The following is a 15963-nucleotide window of genomic DNA, read 5'->3' as shown; positions in this document are numbered from 1 at the left end:
TCTCAATTGTGGTTTCCATTGCAAGACTAGCTTTAATAAATCTAGACATAGTTTTTCAGTCTAAATCAAGAAAGCTATTTCCCTTGAGCTTTTTATATATATACATATGTATATATATATATATATATTCTTTATCAACCTCTACCTTTCCTGTATCCCTCTTTTAGAACAAAAATGTAAGCTGTAATCTTTTAGTAACCCCAAAGGCCAAAGAACTCTTCACTGTTCAAAATTTTTAAATTGAGGTTTCCTTTCTGCTTTTTGGATTGCCTCTTGTCACCAAGAGTTCCAGATTAGTAGCTAGTTACTACCACATCAGTAATAGCTGGAAAGAATTAGGAATATGCCCTCAGGGTTACAAAATGTAAGTTTCCACTGATTCTAAAAAATGAAAAGCTGGATATTAGGCCAGCCATTGATCTTATACAGGGAAGTTAGTCTCAATGCCAAACGTAGCTTTTCACTACATAGCCTGAAACATAGGAAAAAAAAAAAAAAGATTATTTTATTAAATTGGTATTAATCTGCACTAGTGAAAATATACAGTCCAGCAACTGAGACAACCTCTCATTCACCACTGAGAAAGACCAGCAATGCTTCGGAGTATAAGAAAACTGGAGGACCACAGCTTGTCCTAACTAGCTAAGCTATGTACAAAATTGGAGTGACTGTGAGAACATCTTTAAATAAGTGGTTTAATCCCTGAACCACACCAGTTAAAGATACCATTTCAGTGGTGCTTTCATTCCTTACTCCAGTGGTATTTATTTAGTAAGAAAACACTTGCACGCATACATGCTTTCTTCATTAGCAGTCATTTCTCCCCCCTGCTATCTACAAATCCAAACACCACATGTTGCAAGTATTTTGTCCTGGAATGGTCTCACTTCTAAGCAATCTGCTGCTATTAAGATTTTGCTTTTGAGCAGTAAATGCTCAAAACTGTTGCTTTTCTTAAAGCAGCTCCTTCAGTGTTCATAACCTCACTGCTTGAGCAGGCTCAGTTTCACATTCAAATAGCTCCAAGCAAATGTTTCCAATCTCAATTACCCTCCTTCCTTTTTCTGTGCACCCTCCCTGCCCCCATATGCTTGTTTGCAAAAGGGATAATTTTCTGTGTATGTACACACAGCGCAGGGAGTCTTCCTCTGTAGCAGTCTGGCAATATACAGCTTTTTATGTAAGCACTGTCTGGAATTTGTTAAGTTTTTCATTCTCTGCTGTGGGTTATACGAAGAGAGCTGCACCCAGTCTTCGCACTAAGCTCTGAAACGTGGCATTTGCCAGGTCCCTTTAGATAAGCCGGCCACTACTGCCCTGACTAAATAAGACACTTTAGGTGGTTTTGATCAGTTATTGCAACTGTACTGCGGCCACGCTCTGCTTAGCATTACATCTGTACCCATAGGAGTGAGGCAACAAGACTAAATAAATCACACATCCCTCCATGCAACAGAGAAGTACAGCCACACTCCAAACAAAGCTGTAGGACTGGCAGCAGTTAGACCCTGCAGCACGTACATGTTCAAGGGGGAACACTGACATTTCAATACCAAATTTAACATTTAACAGCATCTTTACACAAATGTCCTAAGTGCTTTTCTTCCAGTGGTGGTCTGCAGTCTTTAAAAATCTTCTGAAGCAATGGTGTTGGGAAGGAATGGAAGGGGTGATGAACTAGCTTGACTTCTCCACTCCATTAAAAAAGCCTGGAAATTAGCAGTGGTTCTGTTTTCACCTCATTTTTTTTTTCATTTATTTTCCTGTTACAGATCTTCACTAATCTGTGATGCTTTCCATCACCTAGACAGACAGCTTTAAACTGAAATAGCTAATTGAACATTTCTGGGAAAAGGAGTGCTTTGTAAAAGAATCAGAATTAAACTCATGGAGGTCAAAATATCTCCCATCTGACATCCAGCTCAGCCAGCAGGGAACATCCATAACCTATTTTGCATTTCTCCTTTACTGAGAAGGTTTATACTGACGTGATTTATCTACTGTTTGCTGTGAACGAAGAGCCTGGAAAGGTTTGGTTATCATAGCCCACTTGATTAATGGCAACTCATTAAAGCCACATCAACTCAGCCATGTACACCTGGTTCATAAGACTAGTAAACCACCATCCAGTGGTTTAAAACCATTTTAAGGGGCTTCTGTGGATACACGGGCCCCTAAAATTACTGTTTGCTTCATTTCTTTTAGATGAAAACTGTATCAAATACAGTACAAGTACAAGTAGCTGCCTCATTGGGAAACTGTAGGTTGTGTGTGACAGTGTCTTTTGAGGAGCAGCTAAGGAAACTGGGATTGTTTAGTCTGGAGAAGAGGAGGCTGAGGGGAGACCTTAGTGCTCTCTACAACTACCTGAAAAGAGGTTGTAGGAAGGTGGGCGTTGGTCTCTTCTCCCAAGGGATGAGTGATAGCACAAGAGGACATGGCCTCAAGTTGCATCAGGGGAGGTTTAGATTGGATATTAGGAAAAATTTCTTCACTGATAGGGTTATCAAGCATTGGAACAGGCCGCCCAGGGAGGTGGTGTAGTCATCATCCCGGAGGTGTTCAAAAGATGCGTAACTGTGGCCCCTAGGGAGATAGTTTAGTGATGGACTAGTCAATGTTAGGTTAACAGCTGGACTCAATGATCTTAAAGGCCTTTTTCCAACCTACATGGTTCTCTTATTCAGTCAAAACCAGTTCCCTTTGTGATTCTCTCAGCACAAACATTTTCTGTTATAGCAATAAAATACATAAAAATTAAATTACTGCCATACTGACTTTGGCTAAGCAGTCCATCGAGCCCACTCCTTGCCTCTAACACTGGCCAGCAGCATATGTTTCAAACACTGCAGAAGCCAGTTACAGGACAAAGCCAGAATTTATGTCCCTAAAGAAGCACACACACTGGTAAGGTCAGGCAAACTGTTGAGATGGTCAGAAAGGCCCCTCAGAGCTAACAAACCTGAGTGTACCTACAGCCAAATCCTTCTCACAGTCCAAACACTGTAACATTAAACTCCTAAAACTTTTCTTAGATGATAGTCTGTGTACCTCCCAAAGCACAAACTCACAAACTCCTTTTGTAAAGTAGGAAGAGCTTCCATAAACCACTAACATTTTTTTTTTAATGCAAGCCTGTGGCTTCTCATTGTGAGATATAGCCCATTTCTCTTGTGCTACAAGTTTTTACATAAAACGTACTAGCTGTCAGACTCCAGGTGCCCTAGATAATACCATGAGGCAGTTGAGGTCTGTGAGGAATCACCTATCTTAGGCTTCCTTAAATCCATTTATTTACTGGGTCTGGTATCATGGACAGTAGAAAGAGGAAAAATTGAACATAATATTTCAAAATATAAACGTGTATAGGCTTTTTCTGAACAGCTGACATTTTGATACTGGCTAGCATTCATACTGGTCAGCAGATGGCTCACATGATAGTAGAGAATAGCTGGATTTTAGGTGTTCAGTTAATGTAGCTAGCTAAAAATCCTATCTTCTCCACAAACCGCTTCTCTGTAACGTGGACATAGCGAAGCTTGATTTTTTAACAATGGATATCTTTATGCTTCTCTCCTATAAAAACACCCCCACTGACTTGCAATTCTGACCTGAATATGGTGGTTAACAATACCAAACCACTGCTTCCTGCATCCAGCAAGTCAATGGTCTACATCACACAGAAAGAACGGAATATAAGTGCCTCCAGTTTGAAAGCTTACCTTTTTTTTACGACTATATCACTTTGTTTAACAAAGGATATTACCTCTCTCTATAAATCTGGCCTGAGCTAAAGACAACAGTGTGATTTAATCATGTTTATCTGAATTTCTCTGAATTATTGTAAGGTTCTTTGATAAAACAATTTTTTGCAAAATCTCTAATTTCTGCATTTGTTTACTTACGTACTTGACACGTCTTTCAACATGACAAGCTTAATTGTTTCATCATGCCTTTGTATTTCTTAAAGTAGGAAAATGTGGTTATTAAACCACCAAAATTGCTAAGGGGAATCAGAGGCAGTCAGACTACTTTTCATTCTTCTGTTTCCATAGACGCATACACACCCTTGCTTATGCACACATGTACAAACATATATATAACCAAAGACATTTAAAACAGCCTGTTCTTTTAAAATAGTTTTTGCAAAACTAACACCACATAGTAAGGCTGGGAGGAATCCACGTCAGCTCCGTGCAACAGATATGTTTTCAAAACAATGTTTATGCATATTAGTTGTAAAAGTGGAAGGCTGGGAAACCCATACACAACGAGTACTAGCATGCCTCTTTGCCATCTAACCATTCTTTCTACTGAAAGTTTCTGTAAAATAGTGTCAGAACTGATGCTAGGATAAATTTGGAATACCCTGGAGATGATCCCATCAGATTTCTGAGATCCATCAGATTCCTATTTCTTACATTTGACAAGTAGTCTCAAGTTATAAAAATCAATAAGCTAACCCTGGTAAGAGGCCCCTTCAAAAAAATGCAACTCATTTCCCTATTACTTGTTACTGAACAACAATAGCAAGTTGTACCCAAAGTGCACAGAGAGGAAAAACGTCGGGTGCAGCAATGAGTGAACTCCAACGCCGCACGTAAACAGCTTGCTCTGCACACAATGGCAGCAAGGTGACGGATGGTTTTCTTCTACACAGTTTTCAAGCAAAGAAGACACCATCAGAATGAGTGCTTCCCACATCTAAAGGCAGATTCTACTACTAGATGCAGAACCGAAAACAGGACATGACCCAGGGCAACTGCGTGTGAGAAACAAAACAAAAAAGCAAGCTCTAAGCAATTTAGAAAGTTGGTTGGTGGTTTCCCTTTTTTTCTGGGTCATTTTTATTTCCTCCAGGCAGTAAGAAACAATTACTTCTCTCTTCAAAACTGTTTCCCCAGCAGATAATCACATGATTTAGAAACTACCTGATTCTAGATAAATCTTATTTTTCAGTACTGAAATACATACTTTCAGCAGCTGCTTCCCACAGTATCAGAAGAACCAAGCAAAGAAAAAAGAAAAAAAAACAAACCAAAAAAACCCAAACCAAGCTGCTTTTTGTGAAGGACTTCTACTGTTACTGGATGGTAGTTTCTGGTGTCAAATATCTGCATCAGCTGCCAACTTTCAGGTTGACTTTAACCATAACCGTTTCTCATTCCTCTGCTACAGGGTAGCCTCAACGAGTTCCTTCAATATTCTTTTCTACAGCCATTAACACCACTTTGGACACATTATCAAGTCATACTCAAGCAAAGTTGTTATGCAGATGAAAATGCCTACAGCATACACATGTAGAAATTAAGCACTACACAACTTAGTAGCGCAACCAAGAAATGTCCATGTGATAACCAGCAGTCTCAGTCAATTATACGAGTAACCAGCTATCATTAGTTACAAGGTCCTATAATAAAATGTGGCAGACTTCAGATGTCAGCTTCCCTCTGCACATCTTAAGATTGAAATACTGAGGGAAAAATGGTCTGATTTATTAAATCTGCTGGTCAAGTCAACTGAATAGACTGGCATGGAAGAAAAGAGCTGTAGTAACAACTCTCCCTTTGATCTGCCAGAGTTTTATCTGAAATCCAGTGCTGCTTCCCCCCCACCACCACCTTTGGAGTGATTATCCTAAAAATATGACTAATAAAACCAAACATCATCTTTTTCTGACCTTGAAGAACAAACACAACAGAATGTGACAACTTGTTTAACATTCCTAAAAGAAAACTGGTTATTTCAGATACTGAAAACCTTCAAAATATGAATTCTCAAGGATACGCCTTCTCCTCCATAAAGCATATATTACATTTAATAATGAGTTCTACTTAAACTATCTGATTTCATCCTTCTCTACTCACTCTACCATTCTTATTATAATAACTGTGATCACCACATCCTTTCTGTGTTTGCATTCCCACAACTTGCTGCTGCAGCATATGAAGGCTGCTCAGCAGCACATTTGGTTCAGAGCTCCCATATGCCAGAGAGCACACAGACATCCTACAAGCCTATTCCAATGACCTCACAACTCATCTTACAGAGTGGCTAAGTCAGAAACAAAATAATTCAAACATCTCAAATCAGAAGCCAAGATCAGAAATTTTCATACCTTCGCTTCTTAGAATTGTAAAAAGCTAACAGATATATAGACAGCTAGAGAGATGTCAGTTTGCCCATGGGTTTTTATTAGGTTTGGAAAGCAGTGAAGGGAGTGAATATGAAAGAAACATATAGGCATCACAAACAAAATTTGTATTTCATTTGGTCATTATGAACATCAAGATGGTTTTAGATGTCACCAATTACAAAGGTTTCGGTTAGAGTATTCTGGACTTACACCAATTTAGGAAAGGTCGTGTTCTGGCCTAATTAAAGTCAAAATCATAATGGGAGAAAATTAGTATCTGAAAATCTTCCTTCTGTTAAAGATAAATAGAAGATCCATTTGCATCCTGTTCCCTAAAATTCAGCAGAAATGGCTTCACGCAAGCTGCTATATAGCTGCTTTCATGAACATGTCAGGAAATTTGAAAACAGCTAAATTTATACATATACGTGTGCCCCAAATGTCAAAACTTAATTCAAATGCAAAAACGACCGTTAGGAACTTGGTTTTCATAATACAGCGTTGATTGTGAACACAGGGAAAACCAGTAAAATTTATGTTATTTTCTTCAGTCAGCAGGGTCTGCAACAGTAAAACACAAAGAGCACAGTACAAACCATACAATATGAAATCATATCAATTATCTTCAGTCTCTTAATCTACATTCTAGCTGTATTTCTAGAGTATTTTTAAATCCCATTTTATCTGTTATTGCAGTAGTGTCACCAAACAGTATTTGTAAAGCTGTGAAAACAGGCACATTCAAAACCATTCCACTCAAACATGCCGTCACTGAAATCTGAGTTGTTTCAGAAAATTGTTTTAGACAAACTGGGAAAAGGTTAAGGGAGTTAATTTCTATTAAGTAACAAGAGTTTTTAAAGCAGCAGAGTGCTGATAAACTGGTAAATGGAATGTCATCCTGACCAGAAAGCACCTTTTTTAAAACTTCATTTCTGGTGCCAAACCTTTAACAAAGCAGGCTTCTTAAATTCAGTGGGGGTCAGAAGTTTAGTTTATTCAGCAAGAATAACACTATTAACAGCTACTGCTCTTTCATGTCAACACAGTTAACGCCCACACATTCCAGCCCTGGTTAATACAGGCCAGTCAAGGAAGACTGGAGCTGCTAAGAGCAGTCATCTCTGTGGGGATATTTTAAAACAGAATTTATACTGTGCTTTAAAAACAATCTAAAAGGATCAATCTACCTTATGAATCTGCTGTAGACATGCACAGAGAGAAAGATGGATGGATGAAAGCATATAAAAGCAAGTAAATCTGACTCTCTCTATTGATTTTTGAGAGGACAGTGCAGAGCACTTTGGTGAGGTCTTATATATCACTGCAAAAGACCAAATACCGTTGTGTGTATGTCTGAAGGATGTCAGGATTTATCATGAAGCAATGCACTGCTGTATTCTTTCATTATAGCCTTCTGTAAATAATCTTGTTTTCACTGTTGAGGGAGGCAGATCACTAAAAATTAAATAATCCTCAAAACAAACATAAGAACAATCATGGGAAGACTCTCAAGCAGCTATAACTGGAGAAAGCCACTATTATTAACCAAAAATTGCAGAAGTTTAGTGTACACTGGCAGTATTTTTAGCATTAACAGGAGAAAGCTGGTATTTTAATAATGAGCTTTTGAAACCAAAATGGAAAAAATCTGCATATCACAGCATCATCTCTTTCTACTTACTTTGTTCTAAATCACAGCAAATCAACGTTTAGTATTCCCCAAAGCTTTCCAGCACTCCTACTTGGCCAAATGCCTTCAAAGGATATTAAAGAAATCACTCTGGTTTAGATAGCACTTCTTCACCAGATGGAACATGTCTCTTTGAGCAAGAATGCCTTCCTCTTAAAGCATGTTTCAAATAACAAAAATGCAAACAATAATCACATCAAATTGAATTTCTGCAGGGTCCCTGGGGCTTCTATTGTTACGTAATGGTGGCATATCATACTGTCTGAATTCCAAAATACTCAGCTTTCTAAGTTTTCGTCTAAACTATTCATATAGCCATTCCCATCACATATGCCCCTGTCATGATACACATTTAAATAGCAAATTTATGCTATTCTATTAGCTATTTCTTCATAAGTTTTTCTCAATATAGCAATAGGAAACAATTCCATTGTTAACTGGGGTTACATGGTAGGTCATTTGGAAAATACAGTTGCTTAAATAATAAAAAACCTGCCATTTATTTTTAAAAGAAAAACACACTAGCTGAGCTATAAAGCTGTGACTGCCATTGTACATAATAGTGTCCAATAGATTAAGTAAGCCCTTAGTTAGGACCCAGGCAGATACAGCAAAGTCTCCTCCTCGTTAACTTATCTCACAAACAAACCTAATGGAAAAAACAATTTACCTTCTTCAGTTTCATGCCACACAATTCCTTCCAAGTTCACGCTGGTCCCAGGCTCACAGGGTCCAAGGCATTCGGGTTCTGTTACTACTCCAACCTCGCAAGTATTTACACCCACTGACCGAGTCCGTACCAAAAGCTGCTCGACTGGTGCTGCAATATTGGATGAAGATGGGGAAAAGTAGGAAGGCAGAATCTGAGGTGTGATACTGCTGGAAATCGGAGGTGGAGGTGCAGGCACTGTAAACAGGGGATCAACCTGAAAACAACAGACAAACTTACTATAATGGTGCTGTGAGATTTTTTTTTAAAAAAAAAGATAAATTAAAAAAAAATTTAAAAAGAGAAAGCCCAGTTTGCTGAGACGTCATTTGTGTATACAGGGATTTGGTGTATCACGGGTAATTTCAGTCTTATGAGTTTAATTTTTTTGACATCAGCACAAATGCTGCACATGAAGAATTAAGTACAAAAATATCTATCATGCTAAACAAGGCAAATTGCTCAATTTCTACAAGACTATTCCCTGTTGTCATAGACTGCTAGTATAAAATAATAATAAATTTTTTTTTTAAAAAGGATTAAGGCCACTTTTTTCTTGGCACTGACAGAAACACTGATTTGTGGATGGAAATTAATTTTGCAAACTGGGAACTTCATTTTCTATTTAAAGAAAAACATTTATAAAGACAGTACAAAGACATAAATGCCATTTTTTTTCATGTGCATCATAGAGAAATAAGCACTTGGAACAATTCTAATATCCATATGGCGTCAAATGTAATGTCTTGTCATCCAATCATTTAAAATATATTAGGATCACCCACCTAACAGCTTACAGATAACATTTACATCTTTCCACTTGAAATAACAGATGAGGACTTTTACAAGAATTTATCCAAACCATCTAATTTCTCAGTTTCCAAAGTGCATATTTGGAAGAATGCAACTCACCAGACAATCAGTCTGTACACAGACAATTCACATAGAGACAGTGTCTGTATCTATGAACTGAAGAAGTTATCTTTCCCGTATCACTTCCATTGTACCCAGCAGCAGATCTTCTGTATAGGGATTTGGCCTGAGGGTTCTCAGTATTTTACTGAGCCTATAAGATCCTTTGTCACATAAAAGATAGCTAAATGAGGATATTAATGTGCCCCCTCAAATAGCTAAACCACCTGAAATTCATGTTTATTTGCTCCACTGGATCATAGATATGACACCAAGAAATCATCATTCAATTCACTGATTTTTTTTTTAAATCGCAGCTTTGTAGCTGCTTTCAAATAGATGATCAAACATCTCCAAGTCTATGCTGGTTTTAATTTTGGATCCCATAAGAAGACTCAATAAAAAAGACATAATGACTCACTATACACTGTCATCTAGGTTTTGTTCAGATGTATCTTAATGTAGATCAAAGTTAATTTTGCTTTCTTTTATAGCCAAGTTGGCAAATGGGGATACAAAGAGAAGAAAGTACTAAAGAGTATCCTTGTATTATATATCCTTTGTACCACAGAGCAGCTCACTTCACCACATGACCACTTTTCATAATGAGAAAATGAAATGGAAATCTGAAATTAAAAAGAACTTGGTAAAAATTGGCCTTTGTAACAACTATTTTGCTTTTAGCATCATTCATGCATACAAACAGAGAGCCAACACTTTTAATTGTGCACACAAAACTGTGCTAAATATTTAAGAAAAATGTTTTGTACGATCTTTGTATGACCAGCCTGGATTCTGATCTCAGTTACACTAGAACTACGGAGGAGAGAGGAATGACTTATAACCACATTCTTAACCAAACTCTTCCTCATTTTATGGGAGGTTCTTTTTATTTAGGACTAAAATAATCTTCAGGTTAGAGATTGAACAAAATAAAAAAAAATAAATCAAAGCAAAACGTGAATACTAAAAGCATCTATTAGGAGTAAAAACCTGCTAAGAGCAGCAAAACTCTACTGAATAAAGCAGAGCTCCTGTGGCATAAAAACAATTCAGTCAAGCAATGACATCTTTACGCCATCGCAATTGCAGAGTTAAAGCACAGGCAAGAACACTTTGCAGAGCAGACCTGAATGCATACGGGCAACTGACTCCCAACAGCAGCTGTTAGTAGCGATATCTAATAGTAAGCATAACATAAAGCTGTGTATGCCCAGTATGGAGGGGACACTGATCCTACGCTATACAGACTCTGGCTGTCTGATGCCCTGTGGAGGCAAACAGCTGGACGACAGAGAGCCCCGCTCCCTGGCGCGGGCCGTGTAATGGGACTCCATCAGCGAAACGGGGCCAATACGTACTCCAGTCATAGTTTAGAGGGGTTCTTAACACATCTTACTTCAAGCCAGAAGAGAAGCAGGATCTGTAACTGGCAGGTAAATGGAGCCCAGTGCTTAAGAAAAGCTAAGCCGCATCCCTTTTTAAAATCGAGCATCGCAGATGAGTGCCCTGTTTGATCATTTACATGGTGTTTTGTAAAGCTGTGCAAAACCTCCTACTACACATGCAGCATCATTCTTCCATAAAGCATAGTCATCACAAAGCCAGAGAAAAACAAAATGTTTGCTATTATCATACTAAACTAGCCAATGTTTTAAATGACTGTAGACTAAATTGGCAGATGCGTCTTCCATTTTCCAAGTATTCTAAACAGTGAGGGGGAGCTAAAAAAAGCATGTATCTGACAGTGTACCCTACTAAGTTCTTTGTTACAAATATTTGTACTTGGTTCTGGTTTATTTAGACTTGCTAATAAATGCTCATGTTTTTCACTGGAAACACTCACGCAGGACAAGGCAGAAGAGCGACTGTTGCAGTAAAAGGGGCTGTTGCTCTGTGAATTAAAACACTAAGCCTTTCGTCAAGAATGAAGTGGACATTTACGGTCCCTGAGGTTCATGTTTGTTGCACAAATACGACCTTACTCATAAGAAAAAAAAAATATGCCGAGCTTAAATATTGCTCCGGTTTTCCATGTTTTAAAATTATCCCATCTTGTTTGATAATCATAACGTCAGCACAGCAAAGTGGTGGTTCTCAGCAATCATTGTGGTGACACAATTGTTTTCATGAATTCTCCGAAGGGCACTGATGTAAGCTATTAGAGGCAAAGACAGAGGCAGGAAGGCCGCCATCTCCAGTGGAAAAAAGGCACATAAGACTAACATCTGGTGGTGGCAGTCTGTCAAACTGAGGAAAGTTAATGTCAAGAACAGATGCTCTGCAGTTTCTCACTGTTATTTTTGCATGATTATTCCCAGGTGCTGGCGCACACTGAGCAGTAGCCTTGCTGTTTATCACAGGAGAGATTCCAATATGAGGATGAAAATCTAAATCTGAGGGAAGTTATTTACATAGATGCTCTCTTTACACACATCATCAAAGGGTTCCAAAAAAAGACAGAAATATTCAAGCAATATTTTCTTCATTCACCTAATTCCAAGAGCTTTTGAGAGATGATTAGTGACAAAGGCTGCAACGCTGGAGTGTTATTCATGGCAGCTTTCCACTGCCAAGTGTTTGATTGTATCAGAGAGCTATGGCTCTTAGTAGTAGAAAGCTCACAGAAAATGAAGAATGCCTGCCAAGCAATGCAGTCAGTGTTCCATAGAGCACTCCTCTATCTGAACATGACAAAAAAAAATATTTTGGTGGCTGCCTAACATTAGTCAGTGTGAGGAAGAGGGTATGGAAGAGAGAGGAAATACCATCCTAACTAGAAGTAGGCAAGATGTTCTAATAAGCAGGGTTCTCCTTCAGTTACTCAGGTGCTTTACATGCTGGAATTAAGTTCTGCTCATCAAAACTCATCTTCCTGATGCAGTGTAATTCTCAAATTATGTCTGAAAATTAACATTTTGTGTCCTTTGCAAACAATTTCATGACAACTAGGAGAGATTCCATTGGGTAATGCTGAGCTCACAGAATGTGGTACACAGATTTAAGGGGACTTCCCAGATCAGAGAGTGCTCAACATCATACTGCCGCAATCAGCCACATCATATTCCCGTTTCTGCACGAATGGGAGACTTTTAAGTCTTTATGGGACAGAGTCTTTCAGGTACTCCTGTGGAAAACTCATCGGAATGAAAGAAGAGCAAGACACCAGGAGCACCTAAGCCCCTATTTGACATGGTACTAATCTGACAGAAGCAGATTTACAGTGGTATTCAAAGTAAAATCATTTTTCACAGAGATTTGAATGGATAACTTTTGATCATATTATCAAGTGGAAGTATTCTGTGTCTATGTATTTCATTCATTTCAACTTTGAAAACTTTCAGACGATGTGTATCTTAAATGTGATAAGTTTCTGTCATAAATCACAAAATGCAAACTAGAAAATAGCTGCCATGCAGCCAGGCCACGTGATGCGACCCACCAAAGTGTGCTATCACATCTGTAACTAGGAATGTATGTGCAGTTCCACCTCATCAATGAAGGTGTATCTTTGAAGATATCTCTCCATGATGACATAGCCTACCAATCTAAGGCCAAACAGGGCCATACACTACTGCAATGTCACCCACAAGGTGATTTTAAAATGTATATGCCAAAAAAAACATTTAATCCATCTACCAACACACAGCCTGGAGAAAGGCAGAGTAGCAGGTTTAAGGCTCAGGATAAGCCCTTCCAAGAAAGCACTTTTTTTTTTTAAATTGAAAAATATCTACTGTAAGCATTTCCAGTGGGAACATCTGCACTATGAGAAAGAATGCAGAAAGAAGATCTGAATCTTGTTATGGGATATACCTGAAAAACAAATCCTGACCTTTTGAAAAACTACATCTTTCCTTAAAAAAGATAGCAACAGAAAGAGTGAAAGGAATATGAAACCTCCAACCTTGAAAATGGTATTGACAAGTTATTTGGAGTTATGGGTTAATACTTGACAGAATCAATATGTCTGAAATGAAAAACAGGAAATAAAGTAATTCAGCCCTATATGGAAGTTTTCCTTTCACCAAATTGCTTTCTCTAGATTTTAAAGTGAAAGGGAGATTACTTTGTTTTTATATAAAGTATGCTTGCCTCTACATTAATTTTCTAAAGCAACAGTGACCCCAGAAGACCCCATTCTGATCTCATTCATAGCATCATAAATCAGAAGTAATTCTAATGAAATCAATGAGACAGCTTTGGAAGAAAACAAACGTGGGAGAATGTGACACAGAAAAAATGTTTGTGTGCTCAGAAGTGTGTCTGCATTTCTAGACAACTCACTGATCTTTAAATTTCTTGCTACAAACCTTCACCTACAAAGAATTCACACATCTAAAAACTAAAGCTATTTTGTTTTCATATTCTACCATGTAACAGAAATTGTCCCTACGAAGAATTTCCATTTCATCTCAAAAATCTCAATTTAATCTCATTTATTGCATCTAAATTCACATAACAGGCACTCAGAAGCATTTTGACACTATACTTGACAAAACTGGTGTTTTGTTTTCTTCAATAAACTAGTATTAATTTTGAGATGAGAAGGATTTAAATATACCTTTGAAATATTGGTCATTAGTTAAAGAAACTGGAATTGGCTGGATGGCGACACTCAAAGAGTTGTGGTCAAAGGGTCATCGTCCAAATAGGGATCAGTGACAAATGGTGTTCCTCAGGGGTCAGTATGGGAACCGGTCCTGTTTAATGTCTTTGTCAGCTACATGGACAGTGGGATAGAGTGCACCCTCAGCAAGTTCACCAATGACACCAAGCTGCGTGGTTCGGTCAACACGCTGGAGGGAAGGGATGGCATCCAGAGGGACCTTGACAGGCTGGAGAGGTGGGCTCATGCAAACCTCATGAAGTTTAACCAGGCCAAGTGCAAGGTCCTGCACATGGGTTGGGGCAATCCCAAGCACAAATACAGGCTGGGCGGAGAATGGATTAACAGCAGCCCTGTTAAGGGCCCTGTTATGTCCAAGAAGGACTTGGGAGTGCTGGTGGATGAGAAGATCAACATGAGCCAGCAATGAACACTTGCAGCCCAGAAAACCAACCACATCCTGGGCTACATCAAAAGAAGTGTGGCCAGCAGGTCAAGGGAGGGGATTCTGCCCCTCTACTCTGCTCTGGTGAGATCCCACCTGGAGTACTGTGTCCAGCTCTAGACAGCTCTCCCCTAACATAAGAAAGACCTAGACCTGTTGGAGTGAGTCCAGAGGAGGCCCATGAGGATGATAAGAGGGCTGGAGCACCTCTGCTATGAGGACGGGCTGAGAGAGTTGGGGCTGTTCAGCCTGGAGAAGAGAAGGCTCCGGGGAGACCTTATAGTGGCCTTCCACTACCTAAAAGGGGCCTACAAGAAAGCCAGGGAGGAACTTTTGACAAGGGCATGTAGTGATAGGACAAGAGGTAATGGCTTTAAACTGGAAGAGGGTAGGTTTAGATCAGACATAAGGAAGAAATTCTTTACTGTGAGGGTGGTGAGGCACAGGAACAGGTTTCTCAGAGAAGTTGTGGATGCCCCATCCCTGGAAGCGTTCAAGGCCAGGCTGGATGGGGCTTTGAGTGACCTGGTCTAGTGGAAGGTGTCCCTGCCCAGGGCAGAGGGGGTTGGAACTAGGTGATCTTTAAGGTCCCTTCCAACCTAAACCATTTTGTGATTTTTTTTTAGCAAACAAACATTCTACATCAAATTGTTGGAAGAAAAGGTTAGTGCCATGAAGGACATCTTAGTAAATAGGAAAGAAATACTACAAGACATGGATGTAGAAAAGAATTTTGGACACAGGACAGGCATACCTATTACAAGCCTTACATCCAAAATATAGGAAAATCAGAGGTACTAAGGAAGTTACTTGTTTTGATCAACTTAGTCCAGAATCACAAGAGCTTGAACACAGAAGGAGGATAAAGGAGATTCAGACTGCCTAAATTTCATACAAATTTTCGACTTCAAAACCTATATTTGAGAATAACCCCAAAAATATGCTTATGCCTTTCAAATAATGTAGTATGGATGAGAAATCTGACATGTATTTGTGTTGAACTGAGTAACACAAGTAGCATCTACTTGGAGATTCCAAGTATTTCCTGCTCTTAAAATGAACTTCTCCACTTCAATCAACTGAGTAGCTGGAGGGAAAGGGGGGGGAAAAAAGCAAGCAAAAAGACACACTAACAGAAATTAACACTCTTTTTTTTTTTTCCAGTAAATCAGCGAACCACTCACATCTGGAATAATTTGAATATTCTGAATATTTGTTATTAAGTAAAAAAAAAATACACTGAAAACTCTACACTACTGATCTTTCACAATAAGGAACAAGGAAAAAATTACCCCATGTATTCAAGATCTTCTTTGCCACTCCCATCAGCTGCTGAACTAGCACACACAGTTCTGCAAACTCACAAGCTTTTGACAGTTACATATTCTTTCTACGTGCAGACCTCCAGACCTCCACAGGCAGTGTGTGACCGTACCTACAGCACCTCCACAGACACAAT

The 15963-nt window shown here is 38.8% G+C and overlaps 1 protein-coding gene across 3 annotated transcripts in view; it reads right to left on the bottom strand.

The window, feature by feature from the left end:
* ZNF608 (zinc finger protein 608) overlaps positions 1-15963 on the bottom strand; it is an 86408-nt gene that overhangs the window by 38665 nt on the left and 31780 nt on the right. For all 3 annotated transcript variants that reach the window (XM_086771111.1, XM_086771112.1, XM_086771113.1), the window contains exon 3: positions 8500-8755. In XM_086771111.1, the coding sequence (XP_086627237.1) occupies positions 8500-8755 (256 nt within the window). The remainder of the gene's footprint in view (positions 1-8499; positions 8756-15963) is intronic.

The sequence above is a fragment of the Chlamydotis macqueenii genome, chromosome Z (assembly GCF_036417535.1).
Source record: "Chlamydotis macqueenii isolate bChlMac1 chromosome Z, bChlMac1.mat, whole genome shotgun sequence".
Taxonomy (NCBI): Eukaryota; Metazoa; Chordata; class Aves; order Otidiformes; family Otididae; genus Chlamydotis; species Chlamydotis macqueenii.
Note: the sequence above shows the minus strand (reverse complement) of the source record. Positions and strands in the feature narration are given on the sequence as shown.